The sequence below is a fragment of the Vidua chalybeata genome, chromosome 1 (genome assembly GCF_026979565.1).
Source record: "Vidua chalybeata isolate OUT-0048 chromosome 1, bVidCha1 merged haplotype, whole genome shotgun sequence".
NCBI lineage: Eukaryota > Metazoa > Chordata > Aves > Passeriformes > Viduidae > Vidua > Vidua chalybeata.
In genome coordinates this window covers 92,291,036-92,315,369 of record NC_071530.1, presented here as the reverse complement: position 1 = coordinate 92,315,369, position 24,334 = coordinate 92,291,036, and the positions used below count along the sequence as shown (strand labels likewise).

The 24,334-nt window shown below is 39.2% G+C and overlaps 1 protein-coding gene across 3 annotated transcripts in view; it reads left to right on the top strand.

Annotated features, from left to right (window-relative positions):
* Nucleotides 1-5,293: 5,293 nt before the first annotated feature.
* Nucleotides 5,294-24,334, top strand: part of LOC128790206 (uncharacterized) — a 28,915-nt gene continuing 9,874 nt past the window's right edge. For 2 of the 3 annotated variants that reach the window (XM_053946766.1, XM_053946773.1), the window contains exons 1-7: nucleotides 5,598-5,917; nucleotides 6,597-6,665; nucleotides 11,657-11,690; nucleotides 18,552-18,602; nucleotides 20,481-20,558; nucleotides 23,373-23,509; nucleotides 24,069-24,188. In XM_053946766.1, coding sequence (XP_053802741.1) covers nucleotides 5,807-5,917; nucleotides 6,597-6,665; nucleotides 11,657-11,690; nucleotides 18,552-18,602; nucleotides 20,481-20,558; nucleotides 23,373-23,509; nucleotides 24,069-24,188 — 600 coding nt within the window. In that variant the 5' untranslated portion in view covers nucleotides 5,598-5,806. The other variant, XM_053946775.1, reaches the window with a different exon arrangement.

Below are 24,334 nucleotides of genomic sequence, written 5' to 3'. Positions count from 1 at the left end.
TATGAAGAGATGAGCAGTTTATCCTCTTTTTGGACAATTGCTAACCATTGTTGGTAGTAAACAAAGACCAGTTCCTTCTAAGTACTTGGAAAGAACAGAGGAAATAAATGCTTCAAATAATCTCTTGCCATTTGAGTTTAAGGCACAGATCTGCCTTTATCCTCTCCCCATGATATGTGCCCTGGATTGAGTTGGGACTGAAACCTGACATTGCATTTTACCCTACTAAATTACCACTGATTTAAGCTTATAAAACTTTTTTGTATGCAGACATTAATGACCTCCTGGCACTGACCAGTAAACTGGATGAAAGACAGAGCAGTTCTTTAAAATGGTTGCATTTTCTTAGTGGTTGTTGCTGCTTTGGCGTTATTCTAAAAACTAGCACTGAGGAGTAGAGTTTAAGATATTTTCAATCACTGGTATTTAGCTTTTAGCCTTAATGAACTGGTATTTGCATCCCTTCAGCACAGCCCTAGAGTCTATTTTAGGAGCCTCCCAATGCATTTATTGTAGCAACAATAAAAAATTATTCTTGTAGAAGAAATGTCTAGTCAAATGGTTGCCTAATAGGAACTTGGAGCATTCAGGCTGAAAGAAATGCCTGACTGATAATAGCATTCAAACTTCCTCAGCCATAAACCCTCCAGAGGCTGACACAGAATGGACTCATGAATTCTCTGATCTTTGGGAGGGTACATTTTAGTATGGAAGGTGAGCAGTTCTAAAAGCTGTGAGAAGGTGTCTTCCCCTGGGATGTTACTTGGTCCACAAAGAAGAGAGACTATTATCAGTGCTAAAGCTGCTGATGGAGGTCTTTACTGAGAATATGACCTGATTTCAGCTGCCAGTGCACAGCAGTTGAGCACCATACAAATGCTAGTCCAACACCATTGAAAGCTACTACTTTTACTGAGAAACAACATGATTTGAGCTAGGGGTAAGCTTGAACAGGAAAAAGAGTAGATTTTCCTGTACTTACATAGTGACTGAAACTGGGGCAGACCTAGACTGTAGGTAACATTATAAATAATTTACATTGACTTTAAAGTCTTTGGATACCAAAGTAAAGCTTTGTTTCAAAAGTTCTGAGTGAGGGCAGCACTGTGTGAGTGCTAAGCTTGTTTCAGTTATCCTGGGTTTGGAGATTTAACACGGGAAGTGAAAGATTAAGGGACTGTACTTAAATTCACCATAGGAAAGATTAACTTCCTACTCTTTGATGGTAACATATTAATGCAAAGTTTAAGTTTGTGGTTTATCCACCCTTTATTGGAACAGTCATGTATTCTTAAAGTTCTTACATCTGAGTCTGCTCTGGATAGTATAGGGAAGCCTGACATTTGAGCATCAGTCAGTTCAGTAAGACTTTGGGTGCTGATCCTTTGATATGGTATTGAGATTGGCATGTGCAATTCTTCTGGAAATTCCTAGTGCTTAAAATACTTAAGAGGCAACAAGCCTGAGACAAGGAATATTCTGTGGGATAAGATCAGCTTCTGCTGCCTAAGAAGCTTTACTTAACTCTTTATGTTGAAGCCATTCTGGAACTTAAATAGGACACCTAATAGCCTCACCCACTGTAGTTATTTCAGGAAACCCATTATTTTGTCATAACAAGGTGTTAGATTTTAATTAAAATAGTTAAAACCCATCATTTCCCCTTTGTATGAATACATATATTGCCTTAGGTAGTGGTAAAAACATTAACATACTTATTTTCTTTCATTTCAGTGTCACTTAACCAAGAAAACCAGCCTCGGAATGACAGGGGTGTAGACCCGTTCTATTTTTTCTTGTCTTCTCTATCTGCTAGTTTTCTTTGTCTCTATTCTCTTAGGGTGCAAACATTCAAAATGGAAATATTTTTCTTATTATACTGAGACAAAAATCCTTCACTAGAACAGGAGTTTCTTTCCTTGGAGTTTCTTCTTTTAAATCTTGCCAAACCCTATGAGACATTGTGCTCTGAAACAGGTGCTGTAACATGTAGAGAGCAAGAGATTGTGCAGGTGGCCCTGCTCAGGATGTAGTCACAAGGCTTTTATCCACCTGAAGGAGACCTATACATGAGGGCTGCACCCAGTAGCTTATGTTCATAGGCACTACCACCACGACAAACAGATCTTTGTCACATTTCAGGGACATGTGGCATTTTCTTGTCACTATGAATGCATTTCCCTATTGGGCTACCAGAAATGCCTCTGAACAAAGTCATGAGCTGAAATATATTCTAAACACACAAAGTCCTTTAAAAAAAACCAACCCAAATGTCTGGAGATCCAAGCACTTGCTTGTGCTTAGGCAAAGATGTTCTTCGAGTGGTAGTTTGGAAGGACAGTAAAAAAAAAAAGTTAGGACAAATTTTGGGGAGAGAAAAGATATAATGCCATCAGGACGTAATTATTCTGTGACTACATCATTAATTCTTCATCCACAGAAAAATTCTGTGGTCTGAAATCACATCCTCTTTTTTCTTCTGTAGAACTGATTCAGTAACTTTGCAGGCTAAAAATAATTTCTTGAAAACAAGAATTGACTAATTTCAACGCTAAGATGCATTTCTCAATCGGACTGAAAACGTGATTCTAGGAGGCACGAACTGCTCCTGTTCATTTCCTGGGGCTAGTTTTCCAAACTGTGGCAAATTCAGTGTGTGCATTAACTCTCTTGCTGCTGGTAATTGTGCAGTTGATGCTCTAACTATGCAGACCAAACTTTTTCAAGATTTCCTTGATGCTCCAGGGACAGCCTCAGTTTCATATTTGTACTGGTAGAATTATGGTAAATAAAGATGTGGCAGAAGGCAATAGAAAGAATATCAGCTGGTTGGCTAGTCTTATTAATTGTATTTCAGCAATTAAAAGACATGTCAAAAAAAAAAAAAATCAGGTGACATTCTGGTCTAGAGCTCCTCATTTTGCACCACAGGAGGGTGTGAGCTCTCCCTCCTGAACCTATTTATTGTCCTTCCTTTTTTTTTTTTTTTTTAGGGTTTTGGACCATGTGTATCCTCCCTATGTTGATTTAGAATGTGAAATAAGGAGAGGCAAGCATCAACAGTTGTGGGTTTTTAAAATTTTTTTACATTTTGTCTTTCTAGAAAGAACTTCAAAAAGACAAAAGTTATCTCAGTTCTCATTAACAGTATTCAGTTTTGTTTCTACTCTCACTATAGCTAAGAAGATTCTTCCTCTGCACGGTCAAGAAATTTCCCTCTTCTGAAAGGGGTCTTCCTCACACCCTCTGCCCCCTGAAAACCTTCTTAACAAAACCAAAGAACACTTTCTTCCTTAAAGAAATTGCTTAAAGGCAATTCCCTTTTCCTCCTCTAGCTTTTCCACCTTTTTGATTGCATAGGATGGTACATTTTGGTCTCCGTCCTTTCTGTTTTCTGTCTGTAGCTTTATTTCCGCTTTAGGCATACTTCAAAACTTTTGCCAAAAGAACAGTGTTAGGCAGAAGTGCAATCCCTCATTTCTCCCCCCTCTTTAATAAGATGGAGGTACTCACTAATAACAGCTGTATCCCCAAAACCAGAAAAAAGGTCACTCTGCTGGTGAAACATCCTCTCTTCAGGAGTCTGTACTGCCACAAAACCTCCAGCTACCACCAACAGTTTAGTGCTGCAAAGTATGTATATAATGCCAAATCCTTTTTTCTTTAGACATGATCTCTCTTTCAAAAAATCAAGGAACTAATTTTCTCCTTTTTTGCTTCTTTCATTTTTTTCTACATGGGTTTATTCTCTCACTATGCAACTGCACTTTTAATTTGCAATTTTAATTTTTTTTTTAATTAAGAAGGGTATGGAAGCATTACATAATATGTACAGTGAGGTGTTTTCAATTAGTCCATTTTAGATTTTGAGATTAGAACTGCAAATAATGATCAAGAATTTTAATGTGACTCCATGTAAAAGACTGATTCTTATGGAAATGTCCAGGTACCAATAACATCCTCACCAAAGGGGTATAATCTGCCATTACACTCCACTTACAAACCAGTATTAAAAGTGCCATACCTGCATCTCCTGAAGAAACACAGTGGAGGACAAGACTAATTCTTAGCAATCTGGTCTAGTGGAAGGTGTCCCTTCCCATGGCAGCGGGGCTGGAACTGGATAATCTTTGATCCCTTCCAACCCAAACCATCCTACGGTTCTATGATTAACAAACAGTTAATCCTACATGGAGTAATCAAACGTGGAGTTCTATGGACAGTTTTCTGGCACTCCACGATTCCCCAAAACTTTTTTGAGAAGGGTGTATTCCTGGAGAGAACACTGCTACCACCCCAGCACTGTTTGAAAATGTACTCCATGATGCAGGTAATGCCTGCACTGGCGCATGTGACTGAGGCACGGGTGCTGCCCGTCCGGGGAGATGAAGCAGCAGACAGGTACAGCTCCTGCCCCGGGGAAGCCAACCCCCGGAATCCTGTGGGATTGCCTTTGATAATGTCTAACCAAACCGGCACCACTGGCTGTGCTGCTTCGTGCATAGGAGTATATCACTAATACACCTGTAAAAGATATTGTGGCTGATTCAAACCAGGCAGTGACCTGTGGATTTGACGTTCTGGCATGCTGTTTAAACCCGGTGCACTTTTCTGTTGTGTTTTGTACTGTCTCCTCAGCCTGCTTTTAGAAGGAACTTCTAAGCGTACTTCTTAAATTATATTTTACATTTATTACCAGGCAGAAGTGTAAAGTTGAGACATTTTAAAATAAAATGTTTGCATTTAAATTAAAGCTGCTGCTGCTGCTGTGTGTGTTTCTTGCCCCTTCCCCATATGGGCCCAGTAACCCCCTCGCAGTGGGCCCAGAACTCCCTGGCCTCAACTTGTCCCAGCATCTGTCCACCCTGGCCCCCTGCCAGTATTTGCTCTGGATAGGTCCCAGTACCCACCCCCAGCCTGAACTGGTCCCAGTATTCATGCTAAACAGGTCCAGGCACCCACCCTGGTCTGAACTGGCTACAGTATCCTCTCTTGGCCTCAACTGGGCGCAGTATTGCCCTGAACGGGGCCCAGCAGCCTCTCCTGGCACTCCTCCAGCCTCCCTCCCTCCCGCCCTCGCCGCTCCCGGGCTCCTCCCCGGCACCAGGGGGAGCCAGGCCGGGGCCAGGGGGCGTGGCCTGAGCCCGGGGGGCGTGGCCTGCTGCCCGGCGCGCGGCGCCAGGCTGGCTCCCCATTGGCGGAGGCGAGAGGCTGCCCGCCAACGGCCGCCGGCCTGGGGGCGTGGCTGTGGCGCTGGCGGAAGTGACGAACGCTGTGAGGGGGCGAGGTGGGCGCGAGCTCCCGGATGCTTCGAGGCTGCGCCGGCGGTGGAAGATGTGGATTGATCCGCAGAATAAAACAATAGCGCTTGAGTAGCGAAATAAAAACCCAGCTCGTCCGCCCGAGGCGTGGCCCCCGCCCCCACCTGATCGCTGTAAAGCGCTGTGCGAACAAGAATTGTTTTTTTGTTTTTTTTTTTTTGTTGTTTTTATTTTCTTTTCCCCCGGCCGTGCAGGATGAGCGCCGTGCCTGAGGAAGTTAAGGCAGAAGATGGCAAAGCGGAGCCTGAGAAAAAACTCTTTTACTGCGAAGTGAGTGGGTGTCTTCGGTGGGCTGTCAGCCCGGGCAGGCTCTGGAAGGTGTGCGGGGATTGGGAACCACGCTCCCGGCCCTGGGGAGCTGAGCCAGGCGTGCCGGGCAGACCTGGAAGCGAGAGGGGCTGTAACGTGGGCAAGAACGTGGCCGGTCCCTGGAAGAGCTGGATTCGGTGAATTCCGGCTGTTCTGAGCAGTCGCGGGTGCGGTGAATGGTTCTCAATTGCAGCCTTTGCAGTCTCTGCTGGGTGTTTCTGATAGGCGGCCGCAAAGGCTCATTTATCTCTAAAAGCTGCTACTCCGGGTCAGAACGTGTTAAATTGGTCAGTCCTGGAGTGTTTTTGTAGCGCTGGATGTTTTTGTGGCTCATCCAAGTTCTGCGACAGCACATAAAGGAAACAGACAATACTAGCATGCATTAGTCGTTGCTTTTTTGAAAGCTCAAGATAGTAAGAAGTATCAGTACATCTGCATTGCCTGCTGTTAATTCTCAATGCAATGCAATGGTATGTGCGTGTCTGTGGATCTCAGTGAAATGCATGTGTCTTCCTCCGTTGTTTTTCGGATCCCTTTAACGTGGCTGTGAATGATCAGTGAACGGAGATGCAGTTTTTCTAGGGCGTAATTTTGCCTCTGTTCCTTTCTGGTTTCTGCACGACCATCCCTTTTTGCTGGCTTTCCAGCTTGGAGGACTTTAGAAAACTTAAGAATTCAGAAAGTGCTGGTAGCAGAGAAGGGGGAGGCTCGTAAAACCTTCTTACCACGTGATTTATTTAAACATATGTTTAAGTATTGTTTGATCAGGTTTGCATACTATTTCTGGACATTTTAGTGGTAAGCTGTTCTCCAAAAATTCATGCAAACTGTACTGTTTGAGCCAAAGAAGACCTTGAGAATTACACGATTGCACTGTAGGAACGGATGTATTTCATATTTATAATTCACAAACGGCAGAATATTCGTAGCATAACTGAAGATGTGCTTTCAATTTTTCTCTTTCAGGTTTGTAACATTTACTGTATGTGCGCTATAAGTCTTCAGTCACACTACCGTGGTGCAAAGCATAGGAAGGTAAACTTTTTCCATGTTAAATATATATGCAGATTTAATCTTAAATCCAGGACTCTTGCAAGTTCAGTACTTGATTTCGCACGGCTTCAAGTGCTTATCTAACTTATTTGTAATAAAATTTGTAGATTTCTAACAGTAGCTTGCTTGAAATAGTCCAAGAAAAAGATGAGGTGGGAATCTCTCAACTCTACTTTGTGCAGCATGTAACTCAGCCGTACCTAAAGGTAAATGTGTGCTAATTGTGAAATTAACATTTGAATGACACGAGAGCCGCAAGTGGTGAAAGAATTCAACTTTCTGTTTTCAGATGTAGTTGGTAAAAATACTGTTCTGTCTTCCAAGTCTGCATAACTCACCTGTATTTTGAATAAAATGAGTTTACTCTTTACTTTGATAGTAGCACCAGTTCTGATTTCCTGAAGGAGTTATGTAGACTTAACTATCAAGTCTGACACTTGTGTTGGTTTGAAGCATCGGAATAGCTGCTCCCTGGTTTAAACACAAAACAAGCAAAGACATTAAATAATTAGGCACCGTCCTGTGAGGGTGTATTTAGAGATGAGGCCTTTACAAATGCTCAGTGACCGAACCTTTGGCTGTTGATTGGCTGATGATTGTTTAAAATTCCACCACATTCTCAGTCTGTGAAGGTGAGACGTAATTCAGTTGTTTGTACTCCTGTGCTGCCATCAGATTGTGTTGTTGTGGCACTGAAGAGCCTGCTTTGATGTTTTCTTACTGTAATGACACTTTATTCTTCCTGGAACATTACTGACTAACAGCTGAACTGCCTTTCTCAAGCGATGGTGTGCCCTCTTCTTTTTTTTTTTTTTTTTTTTTTTTTTTGGGAATGAGGAAATAACATCTCCCCAACTCTTTGCTATTGAGACAGATGAATAGGATTCTGTTACCTGTTTGCTGATCCCTTTAATAGCATTGATTCTTATTTGAGTCAGCGGCTCTACTTTCTCCAGCCCCATTTTTTTCCTTCACAGGAATGAATCTTCTTGCTCCCTGTTGATCAAGTAGAAGTGTACAGTTTTTTTCATGTCCTACCAAATGTTCCTGCTGATGTAAAGAATTCCTTTGCTTTTGTGGTTGTTTCTTTTTTTTCTTCTTAGCTAACCTTCTTAGCAATCTAATTATCGCTGGTTTTCCCTTAAAAAATAGAAAACCCAGCATTTATTTTCTTAGAAAATCTGCATATAGTTTTCCTTCTGTTTCATGCTTGGATGTTTGCTGGGCTAAATCTCAGTTTCTTGTGTCAGTGAAGTCTTTGAGCTGAGAGTGAACAAGAGTAGGACAGGTTGAAAATGGGATTTTTGTTAGGTGTGGAGTTGCAGTTAGTCACACAGCTGCATTGCTGTAGGAGTAACTCTCCAAGCTCACATCATCATTCTTTTCAGTTATCTCCAATTTCTTTCTTTAAGTTATGACATCTATTGTGTGCTTTGGTGGAAAAAAATGAGAGCTCATAGATTGTTTTGTACCACTAGGTTTGGAATAACGATAAAAGTCCTGAGACTATGTTTCTTTCTAAGGCAGGGTAGGTGTAGCTAGTGAATAGCTCTTAGGTTGTTCCTTACTGGAGGAGTTCCTTTTCAAAATAATACCAAAGGATTTCCTGACAACACAACAAAATGAAGTGAAGGCAGTAGTTCTTTTCCTAACCACAGTACTAGCCTGACCAATCCATCAGCTATTTTTTGTGACTCAGTCAGATTGCCTTTTTTCTATCAGTTGCCCATTTGCTTTTAAAATGGCATTGTTGAAGATACTCTCTGCTTATCTGCCACTAGAAGCTGTTTCAAAAATGCAAGAAAAAGCTGTTCACCAGAAGGACAGTCATTAAGAAACTTAAGAAACAAATGTAAATGCGTGCTACGTATATTAAATGATTCTCATTTCATTGTCCTGTGTTTCCTATAGCTGTGCAAAGTAAAATGTGTTATTTTGAATAGCTGCAGTAGTAAAGCTTGGCTACCTAACAGATCTGTAGGAATACTTCAGTAACCTTCAGTGTACATGGCTATTTTATCTCTTTTTTTTCCACCTGGGTAGTTTATTTATTCTGGGTTTTGAATTGGTACATAAGGTATTTATTTAGGTTGTTTCTACATACCTTTGTTTTATCTCTAATTTTTTCTAGTGTTGTTAGTTCATAAGGCCAGACCCTTGTCAAACAGGTGCTGATGGCCAAAAGATTGTGTGGCTGGGATGATCACAGTACAAGTGATCTTGTGTGTATCTTGTGCATTGAGTGCTGTGTGACCTCTGTATAATAGCATAATGATGGGGTTTTGTGGCTTCATTGCACAACAGGCATTAATGGGATGGGGAGTTGTAGAAAGTGAATTATTAAAATTAATATTTTAATAATATGAATATTATTAAAATATTCATAGATATGTGTATAATTCTTGGCTCTGAAAATTTGAGTTGGATGGTATTGGGTACTTTGAAAAACAGTTGAATTTTAGTTTTAGCCATTATAGTAAAATGTTTAGAAAACATTTATATGCATTTACTAATGCTTTTACTTTAACCAAGACTGTGAGAGTAGTGGGGGATATCATGCATGAAAGATGGGTTTGTTTGGCCTTTTTGTGTTTTTCCACAGCTGAGGAAAAATCAGGTTTTTTGGGGAAACGGTCTCCAAACAAAATACACCTGCGGTGTATATACCTGGAATATGGTGGTTTATTATATAATTTATTCTGTATTTGTAAGTATGCATTAGTTTTATAGCTCAGTTTGCTAGGGAAATCCTAGAGTGGAACATCTTTTTTCCATTTGTTTTGATCAGCCCTTTGCAGGTATGGCATCAGCAGAAGAACGTTGCCTGTTTTGTGAACTGTGTTTGGAACACAGATGAAGATTGTTCTGGTTCTATCAGAGATTCAAGTTTCCTTGCCCTCCCCTCAAGTCTGGAGTTAGATAGGTAGAAGTGCCTGCCATGTCCCAAAAGGGGAAAAATCTGTATTCAAGACCCTACAGGTTCATTAGAAACAAGGAATGTTCAAATCTGTGAAGAGAGCTGTTAGCCTTTGTCTTCATCATTTCAGTGTTCTCATTTCTTCTGTCTCTTACCCCTGATTGTTGTGCATCAGAACCTGTGGTTGAAACATCTGATGTGCGGGCAACTTTTCTGTCCTTTTTGTGGCAGTAAAATCAACCATTGCTGTTTAAACATTTCAGTCATACATATTTGTGTTGATACTTGGAATGCTAACGTAGCTAGTTACAGAAAAATTACCTGCTATTAGATAGTTTATGTTTGGTCCCAAAAAGCATGCCATTGTGTTCTGCAGCATATCTGCATGATCCAGAGAAACTTGAATTGTGGAGATTTCTTTTGAGGGGAAAAACCAAACTGAAGACGAACAAAACCCCAAAACTTGATTTGCTTATTATGAGCTTGAAGAATTACAATAAGTAGAATTTCCATGCATATCCTTGTATATCTATCTGATATATTTAAAGATTGTATATGTTTAAGAAAAACTAAATTGTGTTCATATAATACTTAACTATGCACTTGAAACTGTTCTGATAAATAACTTGTGAACTTCAGTTGTGTGGGCAACTACTTTATGCGGTAGCTCGTACAGACTACCAGGTGCATGGAAGGTTTGAGCCCTTAAAACCAGTAGTTTTTGAGTTTTGGCTTTTCAAAGTTAGACACTTTGCCAAAAGTTACTCTAACTTTTCACAGTCTTAGCTCAAAAACAGCTGTTGCAATCCCTGAACCAGAACGGAGAATAAGTTTCTTACCTAATGTGTGAGAATCTTAATTCCTGATCTAGTAGCAGGGATCACAAGTAAAATGGACCTTTTAGCTTCAGTTGTGAAACTGCATTTCTAATATTAACAAAAGCAGTAAACCAGGTGCAGTCAAAGATGATTGTCTGAAAATAGTCAGGAGGAAACTTTCATTGAGCAGCAGCTCACAGTTGCTAATGTTTTCTGTGCTTGTCTGGTAAACTTGGTATTAGCAGCTGTTTGTTGTAAAACTGGAGAATGAGTAACAAAAGCACTTGGAACAGCACTACTATGAGGAACACTGCCTGTATTTCTAAGCTTATGAAATCCTGCTGAATTTATACAAAATCATCCACTGCCTATGGCAACACCAGGACTTAGGTAACTTCCTTATTTTATGACTGCCATGAAAGTACAGCCACTTGGCTTCTCAGACAGTTAACGATAGTATCAGTCCTGCTTCCTGTTGAATTGCCACACCCATGTCCATCTTCCATGCTACTGAATATTGGAAATACAGCACTTCATGGACTGCTCTGGACAGACAGCTGCTGTAGTGGTAGAATGATCACAGTTACTGTTCCATTCTTGTAAATGACAAGTTTGTGTTTACTTGCCAGAAAATTGTCAAAATGAGTCAGGATTGCTTTAGCTATTAAATTGAAATTTAAGTTCCTCTTTTCTTTAGATTCTGCCAAAAAGCAATCATCTGTTCTGGATTCAGCCAATGAAAGACACTTGTCCTGTTCTTCATTATATGAATGATCTTTCCTGAGATTTGGCTAGCCTTAAGGTTTAACCAAATCCACTTAAAATGGTGGGGGAGCTGCTTTTAGTTAGTTTTTCCTTTTGGGTAAGATTTTTTTTTTCTTGGTTGTTGGAACTGCACTTTTTGAAAGCTTAGGAGCTGTAATCATACTTTAGGTTTTCCTGGCGTCCTTCAGATGTGTTTCAAGCCATAATCATCCCTTAAAACTTCACTAAATAACAGGGCTTTCTTGAAAATAACCTTGTGTTAAGTGTAAGTTCAGCCTTGTCAGTACTTCCAGCTTTTGCAAACAATCATAAAGGCTCTAATTTTTCCTGTTTGACAATGAAACTTTGGCCTGTAATACCGTTCATCTACAAAGGCTTCTCTGGAAGTGCTGGGTTTTTCCTTTGAATGATGCAGCACATTAATTTATTTTTCTTATTCTATTTTGGGATGACTTGCATCTTCATAATTAAAGCAAGAGAAAGCCCTGAGACGCAGGACTCTCTATTGTAAGTATAATACTTTTTTCTTCCAGCCTCCTAGGATAGATATATATGCTTGGGGATTTACTGTTTGGTTGCTTTTCTAATAGATCAAGTATTTGCATTTGCCGATTTATATGTCTGTGTTTCTCTTTATATGCCGAGATCTGTCTAGTGAACTGCTGAGCAAAGAATTGTTTTAGAGTATTAAACCTTACTTATGCCTTTTCATATATAAATATTTATATATTTATAATGGTCTAGTGGAGGGACGTATAGTCAGTGTTTTAGTTTCTCACCTTCTCAGGCTAAACTGTCTCCCACTTGTCTGTCAGCTTGATGCACTCACTGCTGAGCTTCAGACAACGCTAAGAAGCTAAATCAGCAGGCTAACACAGCACTGTTGCAGATGCAGCTCTACCAGTGCTGAAGCCACTTGGCTGCATCACAGGAATGTTCTGCCTCTCTTTATTGTTGTGGACTTGGAGGAGCAAAGATGTATTCAAGGTGGATTCAGTTGTTGGAGTATCTTTTCCCCCAGAAACTGAGAGTGTGAATCCAGACTGTCAATGAAATTAAGAGTTGTGGTGAAAGTTTGGAAATGTGGTGTATACCTAGCTCGCAGTGGAAATGAAAATCTTGTTGTAAAGCTACTTATGATGACATAAGCAGAGGCATAAGCAGATGGGGGAATGCTGATAAAAATCAATGAGATTATTAAAAACCAAAATGGTTATAGTCAGTCACACAAGAAACAAGCCTTTCACTTCTACTTTATCTTCTTAGCCTGTTCTCCCAAGAAACAAGGCTTACATTCCACCTTTATCATCTGTTCCCCAGTGTCTTTTGAACCTCTCAGCCTTTTTGAACCAAGTTGATCAGAGATGCCTGAAAGTACACATCTGCACAGGGAAGAGTGATGGTGTCAGTCTGAGGGAAGTGCTGCAGGCTGAGCTCACCACTTACTGGACCCTGAAGAATCAACACACAAGAAAGATCTGGGAAAATGCTGTTCAGAGGCCCTTTCCTAAGCAACTGGGCTTCATTAGCTACTCTAGGGGTTTGTGCTGATAAGAGAATTAGTGCAAGACGTGTCATTCAAGTGTGAGAATAGTTACGAGATTTTGCCTCAGCAGCCAAGACTGCTGTATGGTAACAAAGATTCCTGACAGAATTTGAAGAGTTGTGAAAACTTTCAAGTCTTCTCAAAGTCCAATGGATTCAAGTGCTACAAAATTGTATTTTCATCTCAGCAACAAGAACTGATTTGTGTGGCTCTGGTCAAGGGCTTTTAGTGGAAGACACTTTCTACAGATTTCTTTGACTTTCATGTCAGAAATGATCATTAAAAGTAATACTCATTAAGTATTCAAAATAATAAAATCTGGTTTTGGAGGAATTATGTATGGGATGCATGTGGCAGAAAGCGTGACTTGAACAAGAGGTCAGAAGTTGTGGCAGCAGGAGTGTGAAAAGAGTGGTGCCGTGCAGGAGCCTGTTGCAGAGATCTGTGGCTGTAGATAACGGTGCTGTATGTATTACAGTCTCTGTGTTCCATGGAGAATTAAGGATTAATCCATGGGTTAAGAATGTGTGCATGCTATAAGTACTGTATCTTTGGAAATGTCATGACTTGGAATCTTTCAACTGGGATGTGTTCTGCACAATAAGAAGTTAAAATATCTGATTATTAAAGTGAAGAATTTAGAAGTTTTGGTAAGCAAGTTAGTTGTGACTTCTGGAGGAGTCTCAACATCACATGTCAGAAGCATTGCAAGATGTGCTTTTATCCAGAAAGTTCTCTGCCTCAGGAATCATTTTGAAATGATCAGAAACTTCTAATAAAAATTATTATTAATACTACTGATGTCTCCTTTATTCTACTTTATCTATTGCACTCTGCTTTACTGAAGATCAAGATGTGGAAGGTCAATTTGCAAGCCACTGGTAGGATTTATTTGTCCAAAGAGGCTGAAATTTGGTTTGATGAAATTTATTTGTATGTTTCAGTTGTGTTGCTTTGGGTTTTTTTACAAGTAGAAAAGCTTTTTTATTAAGTAACTTTTCAGAGGTGTTGGGAACTAAAATGCAGAATTATATAGTCAATATGTATGTAGAACTGCTTGAACTCTCCCATGGCCATATTACCAATTATATAAATAATTCTCCTTCAAGGTCAGGCAGATCCAGTAAATTCATTGTGCTCTGTCACTGATACAAAAGAATAATTATGGATTTGTCTAGCCTTTATTTTTTCGTTTTAAATAGCTGTTGTTTTTTTTTTTTTTACTGTTTGTAGACCTATGAGGCAAGCATGAACAAAAATTATTAAATTCAGTAGTAAAATTTTGTGAATGAGCATGGAAAGTATGGATATTAAATTGGGTGCACTGTGTAAATTAGATGTATGCATCTAATTTTATTTCAGTATATAAATTAATGAGATACTTTTGTTATTGTTGCTGGATCTGCAGTCTTGTTCTAACATTCATGCTATCAAATGTTCCTGTGAGATTGAAATATGACAGCATGTTCACAGAGCTGGAATTCAAAGAACCAGGAAAAAAAACTGTTGTGAAAGTGAAGGATGAGTTTTCTTGGAAATAATTCGGGATGATATCTGACAAGTATATGAAATGTGCACTGTCTAAAAAGAAGATACTTCAGAGGATGAGGCTTGACATATTTAGAATGTTTTACACCAACATTTGCATTTTCTTCCTTGCTGCAGAATTAAAAAAAGTTCATTTGTCAGTAGGGAGAGCACCTCCCTTGTAAACCAAACACCTGCCATTTGTAAACCAAAATTTAAAAAGACAAAGTATTTGGATTCTGAGTGTTTCCAAACAGGATATGCCATGTATCCTTTCTGAACCCACCAGAAGTTACTTCATAATCCAGAAGTGGTGAATGTGTGTAGCCTGTGTGTACAACCATGTTGACTTCGAAGTCACTTAAGTGAGGAAACACATCTGATTCCAGATGTTTGTTTTTGGAGGACTTCCACTTCCTGTAAGAAAGGTGACTTTCTTCATCACATTACTGTGTGAGTTTCCATATGGCAAAACTATCCACATGCTATTTTTGTGGTAATGACAGAAAAGGATATCTTGGATTGTTTTGAGTTGGGTATTTTTCTCCTCCCCTCTTCAGCAGTTCAGAGAAAAGCAACATAATGGAAGAAGTGGAAATAGAAGATGCTGAAGTTCTGAGACTTTACTAAGAATGTTAAGTCAAAGCACACCTGAGTACATAAATTTCAGTCGTGTGATTCCTTTGTACAGTCATGTAATTGGACAGATGGAATACTTCTTTCAGCTCTTTTTTAAGGCAGTTGCCCATGTGTTCAGGGATAAGGAGTGGAGTGGAATAAACATTGCTTTTTTTTTTTTTCTTGGGGTCTACTGGCCAAAATAGAAAAGTTTTGAAAGCTTTTTGTTTTGAGCAAGTGGCACTAAATGATGGGGCAATGCCAATATACACATGGGCAAACATTTACTGGGCAGTAGCAAAATGCAGTGGTTTACAACCGTTAGCTCAGGCAAGAGGCATAATACAGAGTATGAGCCCTGTTAAAGCCCTTTATGGGCTGCCTAGCTTTATTGGTGAAATTAATATGGCACAGAGGAGTGGATTGAAGAATTTTTTTTTTACAGCCTGTGGAATTTTTCTCGCATTACGGTATGATGCAGTGGTAGCTTGTCCTGCTATTACAGCAATACAAATGAAAAGTGTAATAAGGGATGTTATATGTTCTTATCTGCTGGATCTACTAATCTGCATCTATATCCTTCAACTTAAAACCTGTAAATTGCACCATGAGTAAAGAAAGCTTCATTATGGTTATTCTGTAAAACACGGAGTCAAGGAGAGGAATCCAGTCTGAAGATAAGCTGAAGTCATTGAACAGCACTGATGACAAGTTCTTCCTCCAGTGAAGGAAAAAATGTGGTGGATTCTGCCTTGTGTTCACCAATGATAACCTTACCAGAATCCTGATCAGCAGTTCAGCTTAATATTTTAAGAAATTTATATGTTTTAATGTGTCCCTCCATGCTCAATGTCTGTTAAACATGGATAAGGATGTGGGTTTTGAGTGTATAACTACTGCTATGTCTTCAAAGGAAAAGTCTGGAAGTTCGATTCTGACTTACAGACTAGAAGAGAAAATGTTTCAGAAGCCATAATAATAGAAGTATAAGATGGAACACTATTTCAACACCCTTACTGCTTTTCTCTTGGGGAGTTCCTTGATGTGGTGGAATCTGGTGTCTTTGTGCACTTCCCTTTTGTACTCAAAAGGGAATGTGTGGTACTGAGCTTGGGACATCCTTGTTGCTGCTGAGTAGCTGAATTGATGGTGTCTGAAACTGCCCTTTTGTTTTGAAACATGACTCTTACGTTTCTGGCAGTCATTAGGAATGTATGTGCATTACAAATACATATACAGATGTTTCTTTGTTCTCCACCTTTTTTGTATGTTCAGCTCTCTGTAATTGAATATTGAAAGGAAGGGGATTCTTGGGGATTTGTTTTTGTTGTTTTTTTTTTTATTTTTTTTTTGTTTGTTCATGTACGTAGCTAGTATTTGGAAAATAGTTCTTACTAAATAAAATAATCAGGTGGAAGAGATTTCCTGAGACTGATTAGGGGATTTCCTAACTTCCTGATTGAAGCAGGACTACAGCCAGTGCTGGATTATCACTTGCTTGCTGAATCCTTGAATATCTTCACAGGCAGAGAGTCTGCTACCTGTGTTAATCAGTCTGTAGTTGCTCCTCTGTTCAAAGAGGAATTTTATCCTAATATCTAATCTTTGCACCTGAAGCAACTATTTCTGGCTGCTACTTTTTAATGCTTTTGTCACACTCCCACAGGGCTGGACATTTTGTAGCTGCTGTTCAGGTATCCATGCTATTATGTCTCCTCTTTGTCTCTACCAGTCTAAAGATGTCCAGCTCACAAACCTGTTCCCATAAATTATTTGCTCTGGATTGTTGTGGTAGCCATTTTGCTGGGCCCCCTCTGTTTTCTCTACATCTCCCTTGAACTGAACAGGGGTGATAGTAGTCATCCTTACAAGTCCCAGATAATGGGGGATAAGATATTCTGCAATGAGCTGCCTGTGCAGTATCTCAGTGTTCCCAAGGTCCCACTCAGCTGAAGCTGTGGCATCAGTTGTATCCCCTAATTTACTGTAGCCTATGAATTGTCTGAGGGTGTTTTATGAATGCCACCATCAGTAACTAACCTGGTTGGGGATGCATCATTACGGGCCCTGGAATTTGTTCTTTGGGTAATTCTGCTGCTTACTCGACACCAGGAGACTGATTTGTTGATTGTTTCCCTTTGAGCCTAGCAAACCAGCTGATTTTCAGCTCATTGATCAGTCTGGTATGCTTTAGAGAAAATACTATTTTGATTTGGTTTTGAGATACTTAAGAAATATATTATTGATAACATTGCAAAGCCACGTGGCTAGTAAGTGTGAATTAAATGTTAGCCTGGAAACCTGCTGTTGCTGAATGGGAGAGTCTTCAAGATCAAAACTCGATCTTGATGCTTTGTTAAACATCTGTGGACAGCAATGGTCTTTACTTAATGCATTTTCTTTATTTTAATTTTAAAAAATTTCCATACCCCAATCTGCTACTATTGGTGATAGCAGCAGCTACGACTTGATTTTTAGCTTGACCATATTGATAAACTCTGACCGTGTTAAGGCGGAACGTGCTGAGAACTGCTTTTGGTGCAATTCTCTGTAAATTCACTTTGTTACTAGAAGTAAACTAAATAAAGTACTTTTTCACATATGACTATTCATATCATATAGCATTTGGCCATGTTGTCTGCACATGCTGCACCTGGAATCTTAACTTCAGCTTCAGACACTAATTGAACAATTCTGATGTTAAGTAATTGTTGTACTTGCAAAATGCCTGGGGATCTTCTTGCTACCAGATACTTTGAAGCTTTTAAATGAAAAATATGCATAATTTATTTTAAGGAATTAAGGGACATATGCTTTCCCATACCCCTTCCTTATGTTAATACTGGAGAGTTGTTGCAAAATGTTTGTAACCTTGATTTTATTTGATTTCCGTCTTTGATACCTATCTCTTAATTCCCTGTCTTATGCAGAAAGAGGAAAAAAAATGATATATGCAACAGGTTGTGTTTGCCATGACTAGAAGAGTTTTTTCTTCAAAATTAGGAATTATGTGTGCAAATAACTAATAATTTAACTTCTACTTTTTCCATCAAATGAGTATTAATATATCACCTTATTTTAATCTTGATTGTTGTGAGTTAGGAAATATTGACAACGTCATTAAAGCACAGTGGTTTGTGTGTCTGTGGATTTGAGGGAGAGAGGGGCAAGGGAGAAGTGCCAACAGGAGTGTAAGTGCACACCTTAGCATTCACTTTGAAGCTGTGAGTGGTTAGGAATAGATACACACCCCTTTGTAAAAGAGGATGTAGTTTAATGACCATATTTATTGTGTCTGGGACTGTGATCAGGCTCTGAATGTTTAGACCAGAAGCTTTTGTTGGATACGTGGAACATACATTGTTGAACATGATACTGAATAGTTAAAATAATGAAAATAAGTATCCAATATGAAAAGCACTTAAAAATCAAATAAGCATTGAATATTCTGGTTTCTGTAACATTTGTGTGTTTGGTATTTTGTGTTGATGGAGAAGGGGAGTGGAATGGGAGACTTACAGCAGTGAAGTTAAAAAAAGAAAATATCAATACTGAGCCTATATTAAACTGCAGAATGAAGATAACTGTTCAATTCTGTAATAGGTTTCAAATATCTACTAAGTACTTAATAAAAGCAAATGAGAAGAAGTAAACTGACTGTCAAACTCTTATCCTAGGTTCTTCAGCTCTAATCCAAGTTCCGATGAAGTACCGAGTGCTCAGACCAGGTAGCTGGATATAAATGGTGCCTTTTTCAGATCCAACTTGAAATGAGTGGTTTTATTTCAATGGTGACTAAAGCAGGTGTTTTTATTATGGTCTGAAGCAATGCAAGCTGCCAGACATTTGAACCGTTGCTTTTCTTCTGTGCACTGGTTAATTTATATAAAAAAAGATCTTAGGAGAATATGAAGTTACAAGTATTTGCAGAAAGACTTTCAAACTTGAGACATAGACATAGTTTCTGTCTTCGTGGTTACCCGTCAATATCGTAGTGAATCTAGGTAGTATTTTTTTAGTTGGTGAAGTTTTCAATAAAAAAATTTGCAGGATGCTCAGAGTACAGTGAAGTATGACAAACAAAGCATATAAACTAAGAACAGCATGGGTTGTTTGCTGTTATGATACTAAGACAAGAGTATTTAGTTGTATGTTAGGAAACAAGAAGAAAATGGCCATTACCTTTACAAGACCATTAACTTTTTTCTGTGTGCATCTTTCCATATTAAGTCCAAAAGATCACATGCCTTTGTCTGTCAGCTTGGGAATAACCAGCTCACACTGAGCTGCTGCACAGGCACACAAATGCATGCGTTTAAGTGTTGATAAAAGTCTGTGGAGATGAATTACGTGGTACCAGCTTGTTATGTGTTGACTCTGTCATGTGCTACTGCTGCATGTCACCTCAGATGAAAAAAAAACCCAACTGTAGCATAGAAGGATTTTAAGAAGTCTGTGAACTTTTGGTGACAGTGGGCCGTATTGTTGCTGTGGCAGGAGGTGTCCCACAAGGTATTTTGTAGCACTGTTTTTCATCTAAACGCAACTTACTGAGGTTTTTCTTTGTGTGCAGTTCTGGAGTTTGACTTGATGGCACACAGGCAGATTTCTAATATCATGAATATTTAAGAATGAATATGGAATTCCCTCTTCTTGTGAAGTTTGTGGTTGGGGTTTCTGTAGCCATAACTTGACATCCTAGTGGGAAAGAATACAGTAACAGTTCTGTGATTTTGATATTTCTACTTGTTTGCTCTGATTTGAAGAAACTAGCAGTGTTAATTACTCTTATGTAATTTATTGGTCAGTTATATGTAATTAGGTAGATGAGTTCTACTTCTGCACTTTTTTTTGCAGACTGAAGATATATTTTTTAACACTTTGTCACAGTCTTTTAGAATGCCCAACATTTGAATACATTTAATGTCTTATTGAGATGGTTTTGCAGGTATATTTGGCTGAACTCTGCTGGTCTTCTAAGCTGAGCAGGAATGCTTTAGAAGTATTTTAGGCAGAGCAAAAACGAGGCTATTAAGACTCAGTGAGGAGCAAGATAGAGCCCTGGTTGAAACACTGCTAGTTCGGGCTCAGGAATATACCAACTGTGTCTGTGCAGCCTTTGGGCTGCCCAGAGCTCAAAAAGTATTTGCTGTATTAGTGAAGATTGTGTTCTTTGTTAGCTTTAAGGCAGTATATAATTCTTGACAGGCAGTCTCAGAATGCTCTATGAGTGTTAGGGTTTTAAGGGGAGGAGGAGGTTGGTGGCTTTTCTTTTTTTCATGAGAACTGACACAGTCATGCTCATGCTATGCATGTGAGCTTGGTATCTTTCCTCAGTAAACCAAATTGTGTTAGAGGTCCTGTTTTCTTATTTGATTCTTTTCTTGAAGACATTAAATCCTTTTGTATAAAATTGTTACGGAAAAGAAAGTGTTAGACTTTTTCTGTGGGGGACTGAGGTCTTGCCTATTTTCCTTATGCATTTCAGAGTGCAAATGAATTTTGTCACCGTTAAAGTCTCTCATTAGAAACTCCTTTAAGATCATAGACATTATGTGTAAACTATATAATGTGTAATGTCTCTTTATGTGTATTTTTTACTTCAGTGAAGAGATCATTCACAGGGTACATCACCTGTCTGAAGGATTTTATGAATGATCCCAGAAGAGAAGAGCCTCTAATTGGTATGTTTTTTTTTGTTTTATAAATTGTATGCCTTTGCATTTGTTACCAAATGGCTTTGTTTTGAAATAAAAGGTGGGATTTTAGTTACTGTTTCATTTTCTGTAAATGTATTTAATAAGTTACCTATCTCATACCATTTTAATTTTAGTTTATTGCACTGGGTATTATAAAGGCCTCCTTAACTGTTAACTTGTTCCTGAAAGAGTAAGTAAGTAAGTAAAGAAGCTTTTTCCAGATCACAGAATGGTTGAGGTTGGGAGAGCCCTATGCTGATCTTAACCCCTGATCAAGGCCCGGAGGAGATTATCTAGGACCATGTCTAGATGGCTTTTGAAAATCTCCAGGGTGAAAAACTACAATCTCTCAGGGAAATTGTTCCAGTGCTCAATCACCCATGCAGTCAGAATGTGTTTCCTGATGTTCAGACAGTATCTTCTGCTTCAGTTGTGCCATTGCCTCCTGTCCTGGCACTGGGCACCACTGAAAACAGCTCCCTCTTTGCACCGTCACTTCAAGTATTTATACACAGTGATGAGATCTCTTCAGGCTGAACAGTTCCAGCTTTTTCAGCCTTTTCTCATAGAAGAGATGCTCTAGTACCTTTGTCATTTTCATGGCCCTTCATATGCCCATGTCTCTTGTACTGTGCAATCCAGAACTTGACACAGCACTCCAGGAATGACCCTACTGGTGCTGAGTGGAGCCTGCTGTGAGCACTTCTCCTTGGGCAGCCCAGGATACCATCAGCCTCTGCTGGCTCATCTTCAGCCTGGTGTCCACTAGGTCTTTTCCTGCCATTGTGCTTCCTGGCTAGCCAGCCCCCAGCATGTCCTGGTGCCTGGGCTTGTTCTTCTCTGGATGCAGGACTTGGCACTTCCCCTTGTTGATCTGCCTGTGCTTCCTGTCAGCCCAGCTCCAGCCACTCAGGGTCCCTCTGGATGGCAGCACAACCCTCTGGTGTATCTGCATCCCTCCCAGTTATGTGTCATCATCAACCTTGCTGACATTATGCTCTGCATCGTCATCCAGATCATTAATGAAGGTTCTGAACAGGACTGGACCCAGTACTGACTCCTGGGGTGCACTGCTACCTTCTGGCCTCCAACTAGACTTCATGCCACTGGTGACTTGTCATCAGTTGTGGTTCTTTGTAGCTGTCCATTTGGTGGGATATACAGATGTGTCTACTTGGTGAGATATTTTTCCTCACTGTCCTTGGCTGTACTGGAAGTAGTGAGACTGATTTGAATGCTTTCTTTCTAACTGCTAGGTTAGGCAACCCTTAGGAGAGAAGCAAGGCTGCTTGTCAGTGGCCTTAGTGTTCCAAGTGTGTCATGGTGGCCTAGAGAAATAGGTTCTCTGATGAAGGCCTAAGTAGCAAATTTCCTAGTATTAGTAGAAAATTTCTCTGTTTAGTGTATTGTCCTGTAGTTACACCACATAATAAATTGCCAGGCTTTTTAATAATAATACTTTACTATCAGCATTTGTAATAGAAAACACTTGGGTTGCAAGAATGCTTTTAGTTCATTTGGTGTTAGTTTATTTTCAGAGTTAAGATTTATTAGTATGATACTGTAGCAGGTCTGAGATGGAATTGAATTTCTTCATAGCAGCCTGTATATTTTGGATATGTAACTGAAGCAGTTTTAATGACACCCCAGTGTTTTTTCCTGTTGCTGAGCAGTGCACCTGCATCAAGACTATTTTATTATTCTGGGTCCTCACCCCTTGAATAAGCTGAGGGTGGGCAAGAGACTGGGAGATGGCACATCCAGGACAGTTGACCCAAACTGGAACAAAGGATATTCTGTACCACATCATGTTATGCTCAATAATCACAGTTGAAGTAAAGAAAGAAAAAAAGTGGGGAAGCAGGGTTTAACTTCCAAGGTGGCTGTTCAGAGACTGTGGGTGGGTATTGGTCTGCTTGTGGGGAAGTGAGTGATAGATTTTTGTTTGTTGGTTGGTTTGGGGTTTTTTTTACCTCTCTTCCCTTAACTTGTTAAACTGTCTTTAAGTCCATGAGTTTTGTTGCTTTTGTTCTTCCTGTGTTCTCCCCACCCTGCTGAGGGGTGTGGATGTGAATGAGCAAGCAGCTATGTGGTTCTTGGCTGCTGGCTGAGATCAACCCATCACAAATACAGAGTACTGGAAATTATGACATAAGGGAACAGCTGCAGGATTTTCCTACTTGTTTTAAACTGCTTTTAAATTTATTGTGTTTAAGCTTTTCAGAATAAAACTTTTCATGCTAGGTAAGAAGCCTCAAACTTGAAGGTTTCTGAATACTTTAAAGGGATTGTCTCAGTAATTTCTAGGGAAAATGAAGAATATTCCCATTTTCATTCCTGTGATTCTTAAAAGTTTATGGAACATTTTCAGATTATGAAAGATTCAGTTTTGTGAAGTGAATAATGTCCTTCCTACATCTGCTTTTACTTGGATACTGTTCAAATTATGTTTGACTAAGTATTTTAAATGCAGTTTTAAAATCTAGACATTTGTAGGGCATTTTCTATTCTCATTCTCTCTCCTAGTTTCTTGAAAAAATGTCCCAAACATTGGTGGGCTTTGAAATCTGCCATAGATGGTGTATTTCCTTTCAGAATAAGATATTGGAAAGAGATAGATTTAGCTGATTGGGTAGTAAGTCCAAAGAATTGTTGAAGTGATCCTGAAGGAGTGTCAAATTCTGAAAATAGAATAATTTCATATATTTATTTTGAATTTGGTGAGCAGCATTGAAAAGAATATATTTGTTTCAGTAGTCTGTAGTAAAATAGAGATATTTGTAACTCTTGCACTTACAGGTTTAGAACATGTGGTTGAAATCAGATTTGAAGGAAGAAGAGAGCCACGTTACGAATGCAGGCTGTGTGGGTGTAATTCAGAGGTGGCACCTATGATAGAACATCTTAGTGGATATAAACACAGAAGAGAATACATTGTGAGTAATTTTGATGAATTTTGATCAAAATTTCTTTATGATACTCCCCTTTTATTTTTTTTTTCTAAATAATTAGATCATTTGACGTTTAAACCCCCATATGATAAATGGCCAGTACTTGCATAGTTGACTGTCTCTGGGTCAGGCCAGCATGAAGAGCTCTGATGCTGTGGGCTATTGAGGCAGTGAAGGCCAGGGCTGCCTGTCTGTTTCAGCTCCAAAGTCTGTTCCTAAGTGCTTAGATTGCTTTCAAGATCAGGTTCCAAAAACAATGTGATTCTTTTTTATTCCCCAGCATGTCCATAGTATTGCTGGATTTAGTACAGAGGGTGTTTCCTTTTGGTAGCAAGCTTTGCATGGATACCATACTTTGTTTTGAAGACTACTTTAGTAACTCTGAAATTTGATGAGATATGTTGCAGAGAAGAAATTAGTTCATAATATTCAAATCAATGTTTACCCATCTTTTAGAAGCTTGTCCAGAAGATGAAATGTGTAAATTTTTTAATATTGTGATAAATTTTGATATTAACCTTTTCAAGCTGTTTTTTTTTTACAGTCCAAAGAATTTCCAGATAAAATGAGGAGAAAACCAACAGATGTAAGAGAATGCAAAGTCTCGTTTTTCAGACGGATAGCAGGAGAACTAGAGAAGAGTGAAGGATTAAAAATGTATCAGGTAATTAGAAGTAAATGTTAATGTGTCTTTTATTAGTGCATTTATGTTTAATAGAGTAAATTTTAAAAGTATTGCTGGCAGAGCCTGTTAAATTTTCTGTGTGTTGCTAGGAAGTGTAGTAGTGAGTTGAACTAAGGCTTACTTTT